At 35.2% G+C, this 22703-nt stretch overlaps 1 protein-coding gene across 2 annotated transcripts in view; it reads left to right on the forward strand.

Annotated features, from left to right (window-relative positions):
* Positions 1–22703, forward strand: part of LOC114031865 (suppression of tumorigenicity 18 protein-like) — a 139486-nt gene that overhangs the window by 75123 nt on the left and 41660 nt on the right. For both annotated transcript variants that reach the window (XM_027847045.1, XM_027847046.1), the window contains 3 exons: positions 1741–1952; positions 12209–12454; positions 20168–20283. In XM_027847045.1, coding sequence (XP_027702846.1) covers positions 1741–1952; positions 12209–12454; positions 20168–20283 — 574 coding nt within the window. The remainder of the gene's footprint in view (positions 1–1740; positions 1953–12208; positions 12455–20167; positions 20284–22703) is intronic.

The following is a 22703-nucleotide window of genomic DNA, read 5'->3' on the forward strand; positions in this document are numbered from 1 at the left end:
GTATCATTCACCAGAACTTGAATTTGCTATACTTGACTTATGTGATCATCTTGGTCTAAACTACGAAGAGATGAAGAATACCTGTTATTTTCTGAGAAGAGCGTCCATTTCCTATGAGATGTGGGCGCCAGAAAACTATTTAATATTCTATAAGAATATATTACAATTCTTATAGAAGTTTAAGTTATAAAAGCTTAAAACTGTGCTGAATCTTTTGGGAAACCCTTTGTAAGAGAAAATTTCATTCTGAGAGTTCAGCTATCCTGACCTGCAAAAAAAAAAAGCCACTGTTTAAACTACTCTGGATAAATAAATACATACTAGCCATGTCAGTAAAAATATATTTGCAAGTTAGAAAATAGCCAAAATACCTTTAATAGAAACTTCAGTGTGAGTGGCTTCCAGGAGAAAGTTTACTAAATTCATTTTTAAGGCAAAGGATTTATTCTATTTAATAATATAAATTGGAAAATATTATAGAATGATGACCTGATATCAGATTCTAATAATGATAACAAGGAATAGCTAGCACTTATATAGCACTTGAAGGTTTGCAAAGTACTTCTTGTATGTCATCTCAAGTGAGATACCAATAAAACTTTCCATAAACATATTAAAGTTTACAAAGTGTTTAATATACATTTTATACATTTTCTCATTTGAAGAAGTGAGAATCAACAATATAATTATGCTTTTCCATATTTTATTGTACCTTATAAATATATATTCCTGTTTTAATAGACATACAATAGTCAGATTTGCTTTGCACTATTCTTCCTCCTTTATGATTTAGGCCTGTATTAATCATTGATAATGTTTTATTTTTTATTTTAATAAAAAATAAAGTTGTCAGGTTTTCTAAAAGAAAGATCTATTTATCATTTGTCTGTATTGTGAATATTATATTTCCCTCATTACACATAATATAAATATCTCAAAATATGGAAAAATACATTTACTTCTCTTTATTTACAAATAAGAAATGTTATTTGTAAAGAACAGAAATATGAGAACTCAGTCTTGATAGCTGAAATGCATTTCTATTCATCTTGAAAACCTTTCCCTCTGTCCTTAATTCACCCTACTTTATATGAATTTTCAATGTGCCAGCTCCTGAAAGACCCCATCAATGCTTCATTTCCACCTAGTGGAACTAAGGCCAATTTTAACTCTGAATCCTTTTACTGGTTTAAGGGGGGGAAATGCAAACATTGAAATTATCTCTTAATTTTCATTTTTATCTCCTAAATTAGTATGAATAGTTATGTGATCCAGAAACAAAATATTTTGCTTTAACTGAAACTAATATGTTCTTTGAATCCTAGGCATATAAGTTATAAGCCTTTCTATCATTCCTTATGAATTTTGCTGGGATGGTGTTTTTTTCAAAATATTTCATAATGAATGGTGCCAGTGCACCTGCCCCACTAATGGTATAAAGTTCTTGTAAAAAAGAAGAAGAAGAAGAAGAAGAAGAAGAAGAAGAAGAAGAAGAAGAAGGGTAAATACTGCAATATTAATATAAGAGGAGTTCTTTTTCAGCAATCAGATAATTTGATCCTTGGACCTCTGTTAAAGGGAAGCTGAGTAACCTGTATTTAACATACAGATGGAAAAATGGACCGTGTTTTAATTTATTCTTCACACATTTTAATGTACAAAATTACCACCTGAAAAACAAATCTATTTAATGAGTAAAAACACATACATGCAATGGCTAATCAAATCTCTCTTCAACAGCAAAGCATTTTTCAAATCCAGTGAAACTTTCCAATCGACTGCCTAGTGCTAGCGCCCACACACAGAGCCCTTGCCGTGCCAGCTCTTATAGCTACGGTCAATGTAGTGAAGACACCCACATGGCAGCAGCTGCTGCTATCCTGAACCTTTCCACCCGCTGCAGGGAAGCAGCAGAGATCCTCTCCAACAAACCACAGAGTCTGTCTGCCAAGGTAGGGTAGTCCAAGAACCTGGAGGGTGTGCTAGCGACTGAACTGTGAGAATAAACTGCCTTTCATGTTCACAACCACATTCAAAACATCCCCTACCTCTCCCTCAAAGAAAGACTTTTCTCCTTGCATGATCTTTTCTAGAGATTCAGAGAAAAAAAATAATGAGGTACCTGAATGGTTCGATTGAAAAAGAAAGAATAAATGTATGATTCTGCTTTGACCCTTAGCACTGGGTCTAAAGGAAAAAATGAAGGGACTAGGGGATGGAGAGATGGGAAGAGAAAGGGAGGAGTTAGCCAGATTTCAAAACTGGTTTGGGGGGAGGGAGAGGGGAAGTTGAAAGGAGAGTTGATGTTTAAAATCTTTCAATTGTTTATTTTTTTCTTTCTGAAAAATCTGTGACCACAAGAGATGGCTGTGCTAAGAAAGTGAGACTTGTAAAAACATTTCGCAGATATTACTCAAGTGATTCAATCACTGTGTTACTTGGATATTTTATAGCATTAAAAGACTAGTTTGGACAGTGATGATGAAGTAGATGGACACAATTTTAAAACCAGAGGGAAATGAAAAGCTATGGCATTGGATACAGAGATATTTTCCTGGCTTATGTAACATTTTACATGTGCCTTAGAATTTATGTTCTGTAAATGAATGAGTAGTTTAACCAGAAACAAACTATAGTTCTGGCCCATGGAAACTTATTGTGCCTCCAGAGCATGGTAGCCGCCAGAAAATCCACATTTCCTCCAACAATATTGTTTGTCTAGCAACGAGGCGAATTATTAGGCAATCTAGAACATATTCATGTTTTGGTAACTTGGTAGGAATATCAAAAAGATCTTTACCTTTTGCAAGTGGCAGGTTTATCATCTGAGTGATCAGCTGGTCACAACCACATTTTGCAGTTAGCACACAAGTCATTTATTAATAAACTACTATGACCAGACTTGCAGTTATAAAATTGTGTTCTTCCACCTTACCAGAAATCTTCAAACCAGCAATTTTCTTCCACTGAAGGAAACATCTCATATTATCAGTTGAAGCAACAGCCACCTGTCTTTCACCTTCCTTTGTATCTCCATATCTTACCACAGTGCCTAGTGCATAGTAGGCACTTGATAAATGTTTATTGATTGATTGGCTGACAGGAATGAATATATTGTATTCTAGGGGGAAAGTTTTTTAAAAATCCTGTAACTTGAATACTACAACACTTCAAGGATTCATGTTTCATCTTGTGTATTTAAACCTTCCTATGGAAACAGATTGTGACCTCAATCTATGGTATTCATTGGCATCAAGAGTTGCCATTCTTCCCCACCCCTCACTCCCATCTTTCATTCATTTAGCAAATATTTATTAAATAATATTAATTAATAGTTAATTAATATTAAATATGTATTAAAAGCCTAGTGGACATTAGATATTGAGAATGCAAAAATAAACATGAAAGACTTTGCCTTCAAAGAACTTACATAGTATTGATTGAAAATAAGATAAACATATGAGTAAATTTAAAAAAGACACTAAGTGATTTCTGAGAGCAGGGGAGGGTATTAGCAACAAGGAGGCAGGGCAGCTACAAGATAGACTTCCTGTAGAAGGTAGCATCAGAGGTGAACCTTGAAGGAAACCAGGAAAACTTCCATTAGGCTGAGGTGAGGTGAGGAAGGAGTGCATTCCTATGTTGGAAGGTGGTCACCTGTACAAAGGTGGAGAAATGGGAGATATTCTGGAATGTCATGTTCAGGAGACAGCATATAACCAAATTTGGCAGCAACTTCCAGAACAAGAAACAGAGTAACTTGCCTTCTGATAATGGGACTTTCCAACATTGCTGGGCTGATTCTCAGACAACAAAAATGCAATTCATTTCTGAAACCATTCTCAAAACCCTTCCAGCTTGGTAAAACCTGCCAGGGCTTACCCTCTGCTCCAATGAGAACTCAGGGGTCCCTCAATACCATGATGAAATATTGGAATAGGTCTTTAGTGGAAGGATGACTTAAATACTTATTTAATTTCTATGAGATTCTTACAGTGGAACATTTATGTGTTGGAAAGGAAATATTAGACGATGACCCTGGCACCGAGATTATTAGAAATGGAACTTTTTTTAAATACAGGAAAGTCTACCTGGTCATCTGCTTCCCGATGCCTGTGCCAGTCTTTCAGGAGACCATAGTGGCAGCTCAGTGCCACATAACATTTGACAGAAGAATCGGAATTAGTTTCTAGACAGAACCAAGCCAGGTTAGCCCCATGAAGACTCAGTGGCCAAAAACTGCACAAAAACAAATTTTAAGCAATAAGGCTTTTGAACAAAGGAAAGTGTAATCTTTAAAAGCACAGTAGAAAATATCAAGCTGTAGTAATTCAAACTCATCCAGCAAATCTGAAGTCATTTTTGGTGACTTTATATTCTTTATATTTTTATATTATTATTTTGTATTATTTTATAACTTTAGCTTTTGTTAATGTTTTCAATCCATGACTATCAATGCGCTTCTTCTTTAATACCACCGCTAAAAATGTTAACACTTACAAAAATTACTAGAATGCTACAGAATGAATACTTTCAATACAGCAGGATACAAGCTTCCTCATTCCTGAGAGTAGTTTCATATTTTTCCTCTGACCTTTAGATTCTCCTGTCCCATCAGGTAGTAAATCCAAGCAGTGAATCGTGTACGAATAACTGCCTTTAGCAGTACAAGCTAATCTCCTTTCAAAGTGCATTTCTGGTCAGAAAAGTGACGTTTCAATTGGCATCTTTTTAAAATCAAAGTGTTAGCTTCCTGTGTACTTCTTATTTCATTGTTGAAAACACAGTCATGGCAGCCTTAGAACTAGAAGTGAAATGTAGCATGCAAAGAGTATGAGGGACACTGTTGTCATGTCTCATGAAACACATTGTCAACCAAGTTTTAATTGCATAAGCCTGACAATTGATGATGATGATGTAAGAGACAGAAAGTGCACAGCTTGATTTTTAGGATGAGTTTGCAATGTTGGCAGTTAGAAAACCCATCCTGTCCCCATGAAAATGTCTCATTCAACACAGTGGTTGTTAAGAGAGGATAAATATGGCACCCCACCATGTCACTTTCACAGAGTGCTTTCCTGGAGGCCCAATAACACATACAGAACTTTAATGACTTGCAAAATGCCATCCTTGTTTGATACCATTTATCTGACAATGAAAAGGAAATTCATAACTTCTTTTAAAAATTTCCTAGAAAAGAACAGAAAAAAATCCAAGTCATTAACCTTGCAAGAGTTTGCACAATCAAACAGTTCACAATATAGACCAATCATGTATCCTCTTCCACTTATAAGCAATTCCTCTTTAGAAGTCAATTGATTTTCTACCAGCATAGATGGTTGGCTGTACGATCATTGCTATTATTCCACCAAAAGTTGAGGATCTTGAGTTCTAATCATTAGTAATTAGGATGTTGAGATTAAGTATATGTGTCCCTTTTTTTTTTTTGATGTGTTAGAGGGAGAAAAAGAATCTATCACATTGACTTGCTCCCAAGCATTCATTAAATCCCTCCTAAATGCAAAGTATCATGCTAAATAGAATAGATGCAAAAGCAAAACAGGAAACAATCCCTGCTCTTCAGATTTTAAATTATATTTTAAGTGTCTAGATGTTCAAGACACTATGTGAGTTTAGTTACATTCCTTGTGCAAAGGAACTTATTGTCTAATACAGAAAAAAAAACTAAAGTGTGAAGAACCTCACTTTGCTATTCCTTAAAGCCTCCAATAGAAAGTGACCTTACCCTTTTTACCTTCTCATAGCAATTTGCCTATACCTCTCCTTTGTACTTATTGCATTCTTTTCTGTATTATAGGTCTTTGTATGCCTATTATTTCTCCCATTGGACTGTAAACTCTTTAAAATAAGACACTGTATCATATCAATCACTGTTCACCAATGCCTTATGGAGAGTAAGGATTTAATACATGCTTTTTAATTACATGACCAAGTTCTAGAGTGTGTTAGGAGATAGAGACAGAAGTAGAATTCATGATGCTTTGGGGAAAATACAACTGTTCCTACAGGGGTCAAAGTCAATGATTCTATTCCACTTTGGGGCATCTCTAAGAGGACAAAGTGAAATAATTGATTTCTTATTATGCTCTTGCTTGCATCTCCTTTTTCTAATGTGGATGACTGCACATGTTAGAAAAAGGGATTTAATAGGAAACCTAGACAGCTGCCCACATCTAATGGCACTGTTAACTTATGATCTCCAAGGGAGGTATCTGTTATAAATGTATCATTTTGAAACCTATTACTAAGGTCACTGAGTTTGAGCTTATTCCAATCTTTAACAGTAGCCAGTTCACAAATGAACCCAAATTTAGTAGAGGAACTCAATCAGTGAGTGCAGCATAGAAATATCTGGGTCCAATTCCAACCTCTGACACATACTGGCTATGTAACCCTGGGCAAGTCAATCAACCTCTCAATGCCCTTGGCAATGCTCTGATTATAAGTTTCAGAGATAGTACTGACCTGCATTGCTAAAGGAAATTTCCTCATCCAGTAGCTCCCTTTAATCAATGAAAGCACAAATCTATACCCTAACCCTATCTCAATCAGTGATTGGCAGAAATCACTGAAAGTGTGGAAAAGGATGAAGACAATGATTTCTGCCATTAAATGGAAGTCCTTTATGTCTCTTATTAATCTAGAAAGGCATGGAGGGAAGATGTAGAAATTCCCCAACAAATTCCTCTTTTCTATGGCATGAGGAAAATGATTTCATTTTAAGTCTACAAAACCATTTAAACCTCTTACTCATATACCACACCTGTATCAAATTAGGAAGCAAATATGTTTATCCACATTGATTTTCTTTCTTACAAGTCCCCATCAGTAGGAGAACTGAAACTTTCTAGACAGCATTATAGCAAGAAGTGCAGAATTTAGAAAATGGGGGTAAAAATGATTGGGATCTAAAAAAATAAATTCCAGTATAACATGGTCACAAAATCATTCACATGCATTGCTTGCATGTCACTTTGGAAAATCAAGGAATTGGAAACAAACAGTAATGTTATTAATGACTGAATACTAAAAATAGTTATAATTTCTTCTAATGTGTTAGGCTCTCTTCTGATTCTGCTATGTATATTGATCCTGAAACATCTGTGTGAAGTGACTCAAATTAGTTACTGGAGCAAGCATGTGCTCCATTTACCATCAAACCATCTCTGTCACTCATAAATCTTTACTGGAGAGAGGTCTTGGGATTACTCTGAGACTGGTGTTTGGAATGCCACATCCTTAACCTAGGTAACTCAGGCTATGATACAGTCATAATGTTCAGCACAAACTGGCACTAGTCATTGAATTACAATCCCTCAGTAGAGTTGTTTGCAGAGAGCCTTGCTCTCTCCCAGTGAAAGCTTGTGCCAACACATGTCAGAGATATCCCCCATTTTACATCCTTCCTCCTACCCTTATCCACAGAGGTAGGAACAAGCTTCACAGTCTATCTTTATCCCCATCACTGTTGCTTGCCAAGCATTCTGTTTAATGTTTTGGTGTTTTCCCCACCTGTTTAGACAAAATGGCATATGCACAGTGTGCCTTAAAAGAAAACAAAAAATTGACACTTGCATGAAATGTTTAAAGTTCAGAGTCTGTTTTGTGCTTGAACAAGACCTGAAAACAAAAATGATGTCATATCTCCCTCTTTCCTCCCTGCTAAGAGAAATAAGCCAGTGGCTGTCTCAATTATTAGAATCAAAAGGCATACTCCCTCCATAGTTCTACCCCAATGGCAGAATGGCCCCATTTATTGCCAGGAAAATATTATCAGAAAGCAGAGAAAAAGGTCACTGGGTCAAGAATCACAGGAAAACAAATGACAACTATGGAGGAAAACCAAATGTTCACTGACTTTCATTTTATCCCCTGGACAATAGCACAAAGTAGCTTCTCATTTGTTATTCAAAGACCAAATAGAATCATTTAAAGAGGTTTCATATAATATGATTCAGATTCCCAGGGAAAACTTGTGGGCCATGTAGAGCATTCTAATTTTAAACTTCAATTTTAGTCATTTGTTCCTCCTCTATTTAGCCACAGTAAATTCAAGACTTGATGCTTATTTTGCTGTGAATGTTATGGGTACCTTCTACTTGTTGGCTGTTGAACAAGTCAGTATAAGAGCTTTGAATTCAAGCCTTTTGGGGGTATCAACATTTCATTTTAGAATTTTATTCTTCATGACTAGCTAGATCAGATGCCAAGGTAAATTTTTGTTTTAAAAAAAACCTTTATTCAACTTTAAATGAGTTTTTGAGCTCCTAGCTTTATAATTTATTTCTTTATTCAACCAATGTTCCTTAAGATCTTAAGGCATTGCATTGTGTTGGAATTTAACCAAAAAGTAGAAGGTATGATCTCTAGCCTCAAAGAGCCCATAATGTGATTTACAATAAGTTTCAAAACAAATATCTAAGAAATGAAACTAAATAGCACATCCAGCCACTTCTTTGAATTCATCATATTATCCATTCCTTATACCTCAGTACTATTCCATTTCATTGATATACCATAATTTGTTCAACCATTCCCCAATCATTAGGTACATAATTTGTTTCCAACTTTTGGGAACTACTACAATGAACATCTTTGTCCATGTGGGTTTGTTTTTCTTGCTCTCAGTAACATTTTGGGGCTATGGTTCCAGTTGTACAATTTTGGGGGAGAAGGTTATGAATTTGGTAACTTTAGTAACTTTTGTTGCATAATTCCAAGTAATTTTTCCAAAACAGTTGAACTAATTCACACCTTCACCAATAGTGAATTCACATACCTTCTCTTTGGAGGCTTGTATAAGAGAATTTCTCTAAGGAAAGATTGAACTAGATGATCTCTACCATCCAACTTAGATTCTATGAGATTTGGGATTGGCAAAGTGAATCAATATCAGAAAAAGCCATTTTCTTCTTTTCTTTTTTGTACTGCCGTTGGGAGTTTGAACTACACAAAGCAAAGTGATGGATATTGATACTGCCCTGAATAAAAAGCCATGCTGTAAACGTGTGATCCATCCTTCTATGGGCAGAAAAGGATATTTTTCTCTGACTATGCTTAATTGTTGAATGCATCTGTGCGCTCACTTAAAGCCCATCTGTACACTGCTTTACAAATGTACAACCCATGTATTTTCCCAGTCAGAATTAGGTGTTCTATGAAAGGCCCAACTTCAGTGTGAAATTTAGAAAACTACACAAAACATGACTTTTAATCCTCCTATGAGTTTTTTGATGCTAGTTGTTCCCATCCCCCATCCTTCCAATCCACCCTGGTGACTGAAGATGTAAAATCTTCCCATTGGGAGTTGATGAACCCTGTTAGGATTTAATAATTGTGGAATTTGATTTTTTCTGGTTTTTAATTTTTTTTTTGCTTTGTGCCATTTTTTTGCTTGATGTTGCCTTGGAGTAGTTGATATTTTTTCAGTGAAAGAGAATCTGCACTATTTATGGGTTTTGCACTATAAAACTACTGCAGCCCAGTCACATGGCTTCCTTTCCTAAGCCATCTGTCACAGAGGTCTGGAATTTTATGTGAATGTTGGTTGTGCAGTCTTAACCCAAGTTTTTTTATTATGAAAAATGTCAGCAACTACAATATTTAGCATTTTACTTTACATTGGTCATTAAACTTGATTACTGTAGCTCTGTTTCATTGCTATAGTTACATATCAACTGTGGAGCCAAAAAAACACTGATGCAGCCATGGCAAGGCGAAATTATCATATCCTGGAGAGGGCACTTGGCACTGATATAGTTAATATCTTGGATTTTTGTAACTAAGGTTTATTAATGCTGGTATAAAAAGTGTATTTGATATTATACAGATGGCATAAGATGTTGTGGTTACTAAGTTATTATCCGGGATAAGCTGTACTGTCAAATTCAGGGCTTAAAACTATCACAGGAGATTAAACTATTTACTAAAAGGGGACAGAAAGATATAGCCAAAGCATCTTAGTTCAAACATATTAGAAGTGTATTTACTTCCCATGAATACAATAAAGCTTATCTATCTTTTAAGCTGAGAGATTGAAAGCACAAACTCTGCCAGGCACAAGAAGCAAGGACAAGTTGGGGCTTTCAGTTCAGAATTGCACACAAACAGCTGGCCGATGGAACTAGGCAAGTGTGCCTCTTACACCCATGCATGGCAATTGTGGGGGAATATATTAAATCCCCCAGGGGATGTAACTGGCTACCACATGCTTTAGTATCTTGCTAAAAGATTCATGAAAGACTCCAGCTTTGCCAGCCAAAAGAAAAGAGTATAAAGATTGCTCAGAGAAGAGGCTAATTGTGAATTGATGGATGATGTCAGAAAGGTGCTAATTTGGACCAATTATAAAAGTGACAGGAGTGTTCTTCTTAACTCATTGTGAAAGTTATTGTACTGTGGTGTTCACAACCAGGAATGCTTACCTTTTTGTGGCATAGACCCCTTTGGCAGTCTGTTGAAGTGTATGGACTCCTGAGAATAATGTTTTTAATTGTATAAAATAAATTACATAGTTACAAAGAAAACTAATTATATTGAATTTCAGCTATCAACATATATTTTTTTTTTAATTCATAAACCTCAGGTTAAAAGCTCCTCGTTTAAAGAATCAGACTTCGCTTATATGGTTGAAAACTATAGAGTACAGACAGTATGGCAAATAAAATTCGTAAAGGTAAACTAAGAGCTCTGAGCAAAATCAGTTTATTAACAGTGATATATAACTTTAAAAAAAAGAAATGAGGAGGGGACCTTCTTTATTAACACATAACAAAAGTTGTGTTAAATTGTTCAATTCCCCAAATATTACAATATTTGTCTCCAAAGAAGAGGTCTTGGTAGACATGGAGAAAAAGCAATAGGTTGTAAGGTTGGAACAGGAACATTATGATTGACTATACTTAGAAATATGGGCTGGCATTCACCTGAGGCTAGTCCCCACCCTTCTCTAATAATTAAGGAATGTTAATTGCTTTATGAAACCCTCATCTACATCTTGTAATCTTTGCTAAAGCTAAAATTTGCTGTCTCTTTGAGAGAGATTAAAAAATAAATTCCCCTAATTTTATGACAGGCAAGGATAGACAATATATCTTTTGAGAATGGTAACAGGTCAACTTGTGTGGCTTAAAGATAACAAACATATCCTAGAAGTATTCAAGGGCTACTGGTATGAGAGAAACAACTATTTTTTTTAAATAATAATTTTAACTCAGAGGGAAAGCTAAATTCCTGAGCTCAACTCAAGTAAATACAAAAGTAATTTTAGGAATCAAAGCAGTATTAATTTAATTTCTTCAACAGTGTACCAGACTGAAACAAAAGCAAAATGTAATTGTTTCCTGAGTAATTTGGCTAATGGTACCCCAAAGATGGGTGAGGGTACACTGTGGCATATAAACTAAGAAGTACATGAAAACTCTCTAGCCTGAAGTTGTTGTTATAAAACTTATGCCCCAAAGAAGTATGGGCACTGACTTGCCTCTTCTATAAGGAAAGACACCATCATACAACTAAATGTCACACTGAAGTTCAGTTCCCATTCACTCACTTTCATGATTTAAAAATTCTTTTCCAATTCACATAACAGAAAGTGGTAAAAGGCCACTTTCATCTTCATCTAATTAGAACATTAGAACATTTTCCTCCACTGTTTATCTTTGCACATTTTACCACTAAGACAAATATTATAATATTTGGGGAATTGAACAATTTAATATAACTCTTGATACACCAGAGCATTGAAGCTTTTAACTACCAATTATGGTAGTCATGATTCTCTCCAAGAAAGTGTCAAGAAAATTTAAATCTAAAGTTAAGAAAAAGAACTTACATTTAGCCCATTGATTTCCACTTTAAAATAACTTTAAAATATTAAAAATATGAAAGTATCATAAAATAAAATAATACACTTTAAAATTGATACTTTAAAATAAACATTAAATTTTCAAAGAAAATATCAAAATTGGACTTACTTTGTTTATGGCTTTAAAAAATGAAGAGCGTTATTATAGCTACTCTTAGGTCTGCCTAAGAATTGAACATTAGCTGATATAAATCTAAAATCTGGATTTAAAATCAGATACATTTAAATAAAAGCTTGCATTTAAATTTATCCCTTAAAAGCTTCACATGAGAAGCCTAAAATCACAGACTGTTACTTAAATATTTTTCTGTTTCCTATCAGGTAGCTGAGATACAAGTGGATGAAAATGGCACTTTGGACTTAAGCATGAAAAAAAATCGAAGCCTGGACAAGGCCACACCTCTAACTTCTCCTCATATTTCGATTCCAACTTCTTCATCTTCCCCATTCAAAACAAGAAGCCTTTTGGTAAATGCTGCCTTCTACCAGGCCCTCTGTGAGCAGGAGGGTTGGGACACACCTATCAACTACAGCAAGACTCATGGAAAGAAAGAAGAGGAAAAAGAGGTAATTTTTCAATCTTCTCAATGAAGAAGCTCAAGATGTGTCCTACATTGAAAAGTGTTCAGTTTTTGTTCCTCAATTTCACATATATATATATGTATACATATATATATAATCTCATTTTTAAATGTAGATAAGGCATAATTCACCTCTAGACCTTGTTTCAAATTTTTGGGAGGTGGGGGGAAATGATTATCTTAGATTGCAGAAGGAATGTGCAAATGAATCCTCCTTTTCCTGCCAGTTGCCTAAAATAATGTGTCATTAGATCAAATTTTATACCCATTATAGATGCAACTATGTACACTGCTCAAGCAATTATATTATCTATCCTTTCAAGATTCAGCAGGCAGTATGGGGCTAATGCATCACTGTATATCAAAATGTTAGCCTATTCATTCTTTCTGACCCACAAGAGAGGATAAAATAAAACCAGGGATAACTAAGAATCTTCAAGTCATGTCAAATTCATTTCCTCAGAGTTATGACAGAAATGCAAATGTGCACAAGTAAATAAGTGCTAATCATTTCAAGTGTCAAATGATGAATGTCAACTATCTTAAATACTGTAAAAGACACTTAGAAATCACAGAGAACTCTGACAAAGCCTATTCTTTCTGCAGTTCAGAAGGAGCTACATACTTAGTTGCTACAGTCTTGTCTAACTCCTGAAAGTTTTGACCAATGTCTATGTGTCGTGGAAATTCAGCCAGAATCTATAGCAAGCAGCAAGAATTAACTTGGGTTTTCTAACTCATGACCCAGTGTAATTCAAAGAAGTGATCAGTAGAATCCTCTCCATTTCTAAGGACCTGGTTACTAGAAATGTGATGTCTATCCTTCTTCATTACCATTAAGTTACAAATATACAACTCTTACTACTACCTGTCCATTGAATTTGTCAGTACACCATCTGTATCAAAGATTTCTCATCTTTTGAATTCCCTTCTCTTCATTGCTTGCTGAATTTCAAAGAGTAAAGCAAGACTTGTTTGTGTGGATTTGGTTTTCATCATGGATTTATTCCTTTTAAGCCTTAAATGGAGATACTATGTTCATGCTGAAAATTTAGTTGTTCAAATTCCCCTGGTTTGAGGTGATTTGCCCATGAAAGAGAATCAGTATTGCTTCATCACAGTCACCCATAATGAGGTGTCAAATTTGAACCAATAGATATTATGATTGGATTAAACACACTGAAAAACTGGAAAGAATATAGTGTAGAATGACCAGAATGGTGAGTAAATAATAATAATAATAACTTACATTCATAAAATAGTACTATAAGGTTTGCAAAGAGAACTAGAGGTGATAAAGGAAATGGGGAAATTAAGCCTGGAGAGGTAACATCTTTTCCTAGTTATTCAAGCTAATAAAGGTATAATCATAGATCTAAACACTGCTGAACCAGGTGCTGCAGTGTTTGAGATCTCCAAAGACAAAAGGATTTTACAAGTCCGTGGGGATGATGCATCTTTAGGCAAGGGATAGACTACAAAATTCTGCTGGAAGTTTCAAATTTAAACTTAGGCTACTGAATGTGATTCTAGAGCTAGAAGACTTTTAGCTCAATCCTGTACTCTATCAACCCAATTTGCTGAGAACTAACTTCCAAATCTCTGAGTATGGCGATGGAGCACATTGGGGATCCATTAGTTATCTAGATGGTGCAGTGAATAAAGCACTTGGCCTGGAGTCAGGACAACCCAAGTTCAAATCCAGCCTCAGACACTTACTAGTTATGTGACCTTGAGCAAGTCACTTGATCTGAGTTTGCCTCAGTTTCCTCAACTGCGAAATGAGGATATTAATAGTACTTGGTACCTGGCACATAGTAGGCACTATATGAATTCTAGCTTTCATTATATCCCACGAGAAAAAATGCAAATAAATATAACTTTTAAAAAGCATTGCCCTTTTTATAAAATGATCAGGGATTTTTATAATACTGGCAATAAGTTGGGCTGAACAATTCCTTCTTGTAATGAATGGAACATATTTGTAAGATTAGTGGTTGAGAAGATGAATATAGTGTCTTAATTTTTAAATAATCTCAATTTTTATGCTCTAAACTACATGTATGTATATGTGCATTTGTATAGACATGCACAAATATGTATTTGCATATATGTATTGTGTATACATGCACAAACACATACTATCACAGATTTGAGCTTTTCTTTGAAATATAACAGATATACAAACTACAAAAATATTTGGAAGATGTAAAGGAATGCATCATCTGCCAAAAGAAAGCTTATAAAGTTTTGGAAGAGTCCTTAGATTTTAGTAATTTAACAACATATAATGATAAAAAAAAAGCTTTGGAATAGTGATTTCTTATATGCACATTATGGGTGACAGAATAAAAAAAAATTAGACCTGGAAGGAACCATATAGGCAATAATCAAATTTAACTGAACTCCCATGATTCTCTGTTTTAGGAAAGACTGAAATGAATAAAATATCCATAAGAGTAAACTGGAATACCTCCATTTTTTTTAATCAAATAAGACAATATTTATAAAGCGTTTAGCACATTGCTTGCACCATCCAATTTCTTATTTCCTTTCCTTCCCCCAATGTGACACGTTAGCTAACTTGTTACATCTTTGGATACTCCATTCTTTATCCATTTATTCAACAAGCATGTATTATGGGTCTATGATTTGCCAGATATTGGGCTAGACACCGGGGATACAAAAGCAATCTGCGTTAAGATACTGACCCAGAAGTGGGTATGTATATATGTATGTGTATATGTATACACATATATTTACATATAATGGGAGAATATATACACAATGAGTATATATATTCATAAATATATCTATAATTTTATACTTATACAGTATACATGATATATATTGTTCTGTACAGTAAACATAGTTCCTGAAAAGCATCACTATTAAGAAGTAAGTTATATTCAATTATGTCCACTAAAAAGTGATAACATCAAAGATTTAGAGCTGGAAGGTGTCTTAGCCCAATCTCCTTAATTCAAGGAAATCAAGGCCCAGAAAGGTCCAATGAATTCCGCAAGATCACATAGTAGTAAGGATTTGAATCGAGTTCCTATGACTTCAAATCTAGCTCTTTCCACTCTATCACTCCCTGTGAGAGTTTTAGTGGACTGCAAATGTTACACTATGAGTCAACAGTATGATGTGACAGTCAAAAGAAAAAAACTTAAAACAAATTGGGATGCATTAAGAGAGTTATAGCTTTCAGAAGTAAGGAAATGGTGGTTCTACTGTATATTGCCCTGGTTAGAGCCTCTCTAGAATATTGTACTCAAATTCAGTACCACAGTTGAAGAAGGCCATTGATTGATTCAAATGTATCCAGCTAAGAGCAACCAGCCTGGCCACAGAAGTCCTTGCCACATGAGGATTTTGTGACGGAACTGAGAATGTCTGGCCTATAGAGGAAAAGACTCTAGGACACACAGTGGTTGCTTTCAAGTACCTGAAGGACTGTCATTGAAGAGAAATTAGGTGTTCTGTTAGAGCTCAGAGGAGAGAACCAGGATCAATGAATGAAGGGTCACAAAGAATCCAATTAATGCTTGACATCACATCATTAGGAGGCTTCAAGCAGAGCCTGGGAGACTACTGATCAAGTACACTTTTGTGGGGATTCCTTTTTGAGCACAGGCAGGGCTAGAAGGCTGTTGAGGTTCATTCTAACTCTAAAACTCTGTGACTCTGCGATTTCCCTTAGGACATTGTAATGATGATGGCTAATACTTATAGAGTACCTACAATGTGCCAAGTACTATGTGATAAGTGCTTTACAAATATTCTCTCATTTGAGCCTCATAACAACCCTGGGAGGTAGGTAATATTATTACCCCCACTTTATAGTTGAGGAAACTGAGGCAAACAGAAGTTAAGTGACTTGCCCACATTTGGTGTGTGTCTGAGGCCAGATTTGAACTCAGGTCTTCCTGATTTCAGGCCCAGTACTCTCTCTGTTGCACCACTTCACTGCATGAGGTGTACAGTAGGAAGTCTTTCATTTTCCTGATATTAACTCAAACTACAAAATGAACCAGACCTCAGCAATGGAATCCTTTATTTGGAAGGACTCGTAGAAGCCATCTAGCTCAAACACCTCATTTATAATCATTTCCTCACATCTCTGATGAGTGGTCAGCCAGTTGCTATTTGAACATTTTTTTTTGTTGTTTTTTTGTTTTGTTTTGTCATGTGTTCCTTTATCTGCCTAGTATTGAGGAAATACTCAGCTTATCCCACAGGAAACAGGGTATTGTGCCACTACCTGTTCTGTACCTAGGCATGAAGTTTGGATTGGATTGAATATTGAAGGGACTCTTTCTCTAATAAGGGGATTCATTTACCCTTTCTCATACTCATTGGGTGTAAGTTGCCAGGAAGTTGGTTATTCCCAAAAGGCTGGAGCAATAGGTCATGATGTCCTTGAAGTCTTTGAATGTTTCCAGGGAAGTTTTGGGCTCAGGCTTCCTGCAATAACCCATTTCACCTAATTGACCTTCATTGCATATGAAATATAACAATAAGGCATGGAATATTAAAAACAAGCATATAGATGAAGATTCAGAAAATAACTTGGTGACATGTATATAGAAACCTTTTGTTCTCTGCTACAAATTACTTTGCTCCTGAATAATAGGGATATAATAGGGGGTTTTCAAATCACCACAGGACACTAAAACATCTGGGGGAAAAAGAAAGAGAATTCAATTATCCAGGTGATTTGTTTTTCAGAAAGGGTCAGTCACTAGGAGACTTAAGCAATAGCTGTAGGTTCACAAGAGTGCAGGCCCACAGCACAGGAAGGGGAAAAGAAGTTAAAAGGGAGAGGGAAGAAAAGAATAAAAGAACAGGGAAGGAGAAAGAGAAGCAAGCAAAATGTAGTTGTGGTGTTCATATTAGAGGAAGTATAGTAATTACCACAGTTGTCAGGAAGAAGCACTAAGATCATAGCCTGACTGATCTTGGTCTCAATTACATCAAACAATCAAATGAGCTCCTTGAGGACAGAGACTGTTAAAAAAAATTTTTTTTTATTTTTATCCCCTGGGCCTCGTACCATTTGTGGCACATAATAGGCTCTAAATAAATATTTGTGATTAAATGATTAATATCATGTAAATAAAATATCCAGAAAATAATAGATTACATTTCTATAAGAGAGGGTTTCCATCTCAGCAAGTCTATGAGCTAGGCAATATATGTTTATTATGCCCATTTATAGATAGAGAAACTAAGACTCGGATCATTTCAATGATTTTTGCCAGGGTCACATAGGTAATAAATGTCAGAGTCAGAACTTTAACCCAAGTCCTTCTGATACCCAGACCAGCAGTCAGCCTGCCACACAAAACTGCTGACTGGTGAAATTTTTCATTTTTACCAAGAAGTTTTGGCAACAAGTTAGGCTCAACTGTTGACTGTATTTTGCAAGTTGAAGACTAAAGGTTCTCTCTTTCTTGCTCCCATCCTCGGTGCCCAAGCAAAGAAACCAAGTGATTATATCTATTTCTAGTTCATTGTTATCTAGTTCATATGCACAACAGTTGCTTAATTTTGGTGGTAATTTCCAGAAAATATTGTCTGTCTCTCTCAGTGAAATAGCCTGTCCAGATGCCCCCTAAAAAAAATCCTGAATCTGGAAAAATATCAAAATATCTCTGAAAGGAAAGCACGGAGAAATAACTAGTGTTGTCAATTTAGTTCAACTGTCAGTTCTCCAAAGATTTCAGGGCTTAAAAAATGTTAAAAGTGCCAGATGCTATTATCTGTTATTCATGTTACCATTATGTTCTGGTCTTTGCTAAAATCAATATAACCTTCCATCTGTACATTAATGGAATTTCATTGCACACACATTCTCTCTGGAAAACACACACACACACACACACACACAAACACATGTATTCTTTCTCACACATCCAAAAGCTTTTTTTAAAAAATCATATAACATATTTTAATTTTTATTGCACAGATTATGAGTTCTTTTAATCTTAGTCATTTGGGAAACTAATATTGAATGCTTCTCTTGACTAAAATTCAGCCTATCCTCCCAACTGTACTAAGTATGGGGCACCTAAATCCTAAACTATATACTATATATAAATTTCCTAGGATGGTGTGTTAAACAAAGAAGATGGAGAAAGTGTTATTATTTCCAAACACAATCTCATACACAAGTGTGAGTGGTTCAAAAGATTATTACATACTACAAATGTTCCAGTAGAAATGGCCATTGAAACATTAGCTTTTTCTTTCAAGAAAGAAAAAGGCTTATATATGTTCCATAATTCTTTTAATATTATTTTTATACTCAATTTCAAAAAATCAGCTTAAACTTTTATAATTAATAGGTTGCTTTTAAATCCCCTTCTGTAATGCATATAGAAACTCTGCAGTAAAACAACAGATGGTAAGCTTTACATTTTTATCTACAAATGAACAGGTCATGTTAAAGATACTTACTACTTGAATCTACAATCAAGAATATAATGAAGGAGTTTTATAACTATATTCTAACATGAAACATTCAATATTGAAATAGAAAGTAAAAAAAAATCTTCTTTATTAGAGAATTGGCAATTCACATCTCTCTTTTAAAAGCACAGAAGAGGAATGGGGAGCAATGAAGTGAAAGATTGAGAAAATTATTTAAGTAACCCAAAAATGAAAACAAGAATCCAGCCCAAAACACATCAGCATTGGCCATTAGGCCATTTTTAAGTCAATAGGAACATGGATCCCTATCTATGTGGATTTAGAAAAAGTATGGAGTTTACCTAAATTAGTGATAATTATAATAAAAAATAACTAATTTCTACATGGCTTAATAGTTCATTTAACAACCATCTTTTAGGCGTTTATTATATTCAAAGCAACATGCCAGGTACTGCAGGAGATGCAAAGATAGTGAATGCATAGTCTTTTATGAGTTCAAATATAGCAGGGGAAATAAGATACTCAAGCACATATATCTATACAAAAAAATCTTATAATAACTATACAATTATTCTAAGAGAGCAAGCAGAATACGGTAAGAATAATGGGTTGTTAGAGTATGTCCAAGGGAGGGGAAAAAACGGCATTTTTGACTGGGCCTATCAGAAGAAGCTTCGTGGAGGAGGTGTCTTGTGAAATAGGTCTCTTAGCATAGGTAGGATTTCAACAGGCAGAGAGTTCATTGGAGACCCAAGGTCTAGGTAATAAGATAATTTCTTTCCTTGCAACAACCTTGAGTTAGGCTGTGTATGTATTATCCATTACATAGATAATGAAATAGATTCCAAAAGTTTAAGTCATTTGTCCCCAATCACACAGCTGGTGTCAAATCAGGGTTCAAACTCTACTGACACTAAGTACTGTGCTCTTTCTTCAATATAATCCTGGCTTAAATTCTACATTTAGTTTTTACAGAATTAAAACTTTGTTTTAGTAATGGCTCTATGGGGGTATATCATTACTGTTCCTATATTCTCCAGGAACTCTAACAAAATTTAGTCAATATAATTTATTATCCCTATGACTTCTAGAGGGAAAAGAAAAAGAATTCATCACTTACATTCCCCAGAAATGCCACTGCTCAATTGTTGCAAAATGCATTAATTTTTCCTATACATTTCTCCTCTAATGATCATATCAAAGATATAATTGGGAAAAAGATAAATCCCCTCCACATGATACACCTGTATTCTTTTTTCAGAAAGACCCAGTGATCTCTCCAGAAAATTTAGAGGAAAAAAAATACCCAGGGGAGGTCTCCATACCAAGTCCTAAACCCAAGCTCCATTCCAGAGAACTCAAAAAGGAACTCATAACGTAAGTGATACATAATACATTTGTAGTCATTTTTCTGAGATGAGGATTAAGCTAAACGTGTGAATGATAATATAAAAATGATCTGTATACTTGCTTTCATGAATGTTTAAAGATTTCAACCACCTATCAAGCAAAGGGCTGGAATTTTCTGTGTCACTAGCACTATTCTAGGTTTGGTTCAATTCAATTCAACAAACTTCTCTTATAAATGATAACAATAATAAGTCACATTTCTATCTATGTTACTTTAAACGTTACAACGTACATTCCCCACAAAAACCCAATGCTTATAAAGTATGCCATTCAAGCATTATTATCCCCATTTTACAGATGAGGAGATTGAGCCCTAGGGATTTTAACTGACTTGCCTTTGGTCACACAACTAGTAGCTGCTTTGTCCAGGATTCAAATTCAGTTCTCCTGACTCCAGGTCCAGCAATCTCCACTATAATATCTATTTTTATTAAAGACACTGTGTGTACTATGCTTGGGATCCAAAAACATTAATTTCTCTCAAGGAGCTTACAATATAATAGGGGAAAGGTATAGGAGAGTGAGATGAATGTAAAGGAGAAATTCAAGCAAAGTACTATTAGATACCTGAACAAAAAGATTCTTTTCATGTGCCTCAGGTCCTTGAAGGAAAGGAGAAGATTCCACAAAAAGAGATTGGGGGATATAGCATGATACACTCTAGGCATGAGAAATAATAAAAATGAAAGGTGGCATGGGAGATAATTCAATGAAAGGTATGAGAGAAAAGAGTACAGGATGATAACAGAAGGCAGAGAGTAGCCCAGTTTGAATGGAACATAAACTACATGACAAACAGTAACATCAAATAAAGTGGTAAGAGCAGCTTTGAGCCAGGTTGTTGAAGGACTTAAATGTCATAATCAAGAATTTATACCTTTTTTCTTTATGCTACAAATGGCATTGAAGGGCTTTCTTTTTTTTTTTAATGGAAGAGAGATGTATCTGAATGGCACATTAGAAATATTATTCAAGCAGGGATGTGAAGGATGAATTGAGAAAGGAAACAGATTCAAAGGAATTACATTAATTTAGTTAAAAAGACCAATTCGGTGTCTATTAAAATGGTAAAGCTAAAACATTTGAAAATGTGAACTTAGCTGTAGTAAAAGAATGAAGTGGTGTAAGATGCAAAAAGCAAGGCAGAGGTATAGTTACCTGGACTTTACAACTGTCTGGACATGGTGGTGAGCAAAATGAAAAAAAAATCAAAGAACTACAAAGTTAGACATTAGAAAAATTGTGGCTCAAACAACAATAAAAAGGAAAGGTAGGGGAGGGACAGGTTTGGAGGAGGACAGAATATTAGCAAATAAGTTTCATAAATGGTGAATTCGATGTGCTAGTGAGATATCCAGATGGCAATATCCAGCAGACACTTGGAAATATGAGATTGGAGCTTTGGGGAGAGATTAGGAGCACACATAGGCTATATAGATTTGGAAGTAATTTTCATTTAGGTGATTATTTTAGCTGTGGCAGGGAATGAGATCAGAAAGAAAACATGTGTAAGGAGGAGAAGGGAGGGAAGAAGAGGGGAAGGAGTAAATAGAAGAACTTTTGTGACCAACCACACTTGAGTGGTAAGAAGATGAGGCTCCATCAATAAATATAGAGGAGGAATAGTCAGAGAAGTAAGAAGAGAGTGAAAGTGCTTGAGGACAAGGAGTGTGTGTGTGTGTACACATATATACATCTACATCCTTTCTTGGTATCCCCAGCATTTAGCACTATCTTGGCACATGCTAAGCACTTATTAAATGCTTTTTGCCTGACTGACTAACTTTGTCATGAAAGTGAGAAAATGAAAAGGGATCAAGAGAGATTAGGACAGAATAAATGGCCAATTAATTTGGTAATAAGGAGGTCATTGAGGAGAAAGAAGCTTTAACAGAATTGTGAGAGAGGATGCCAGACTGCAAAGAGTTTGGGCAGAAATAGATTTTCCCCAAAAAATGCATTTCTAGGGTTTCTTTGAAACTCACCCATTCACCCCTATCAAAAATGACAAGGAAAAAAACATTCTACCTAAAGCTTGATGATTAACTATCAGTTGCACCTATGTAAAGTATGGCTAATGTTATGGGTGGAAGACAAAACAACTACATCCCTGTGACTCTGGGGTTTAAAGATGTGAGCACTAAGGACAGGAGTTGAAAATAGAATATTATGTACAAAGTCCCTACATATTCTGGGCACTAAAGCTCTACTGGACAGGTTAGACAGGTAACAGCCTTTAACATCTTTATTATTAAAGCAGTGTTTTCTTACATACTGAACAGACAAGTAGTTTTAAAGAGAGTGCTAAATGCTTAAGGATAGTTCCCCAACAAAACAGTATAATCATAGCAGCTGTACCACAATATCCAAACCACGCACTAACCAAA

The sequence above is a fragment of the Vombatus ursinus genome, unplaced genomic scaffold (genome assembly GCF_900497805.2).
Source record: "Vombatus ursinus unplaced genomic scaffold, bare-nosed wombat genome assembly UNPS02015255.1, whole genome shotgun sequence".
NCBI lineage: Eukaryota > Metazoa > Chordata > Mammalia > Diprotodontia > Vombatidae > Vombatus > Vombatus ursinus.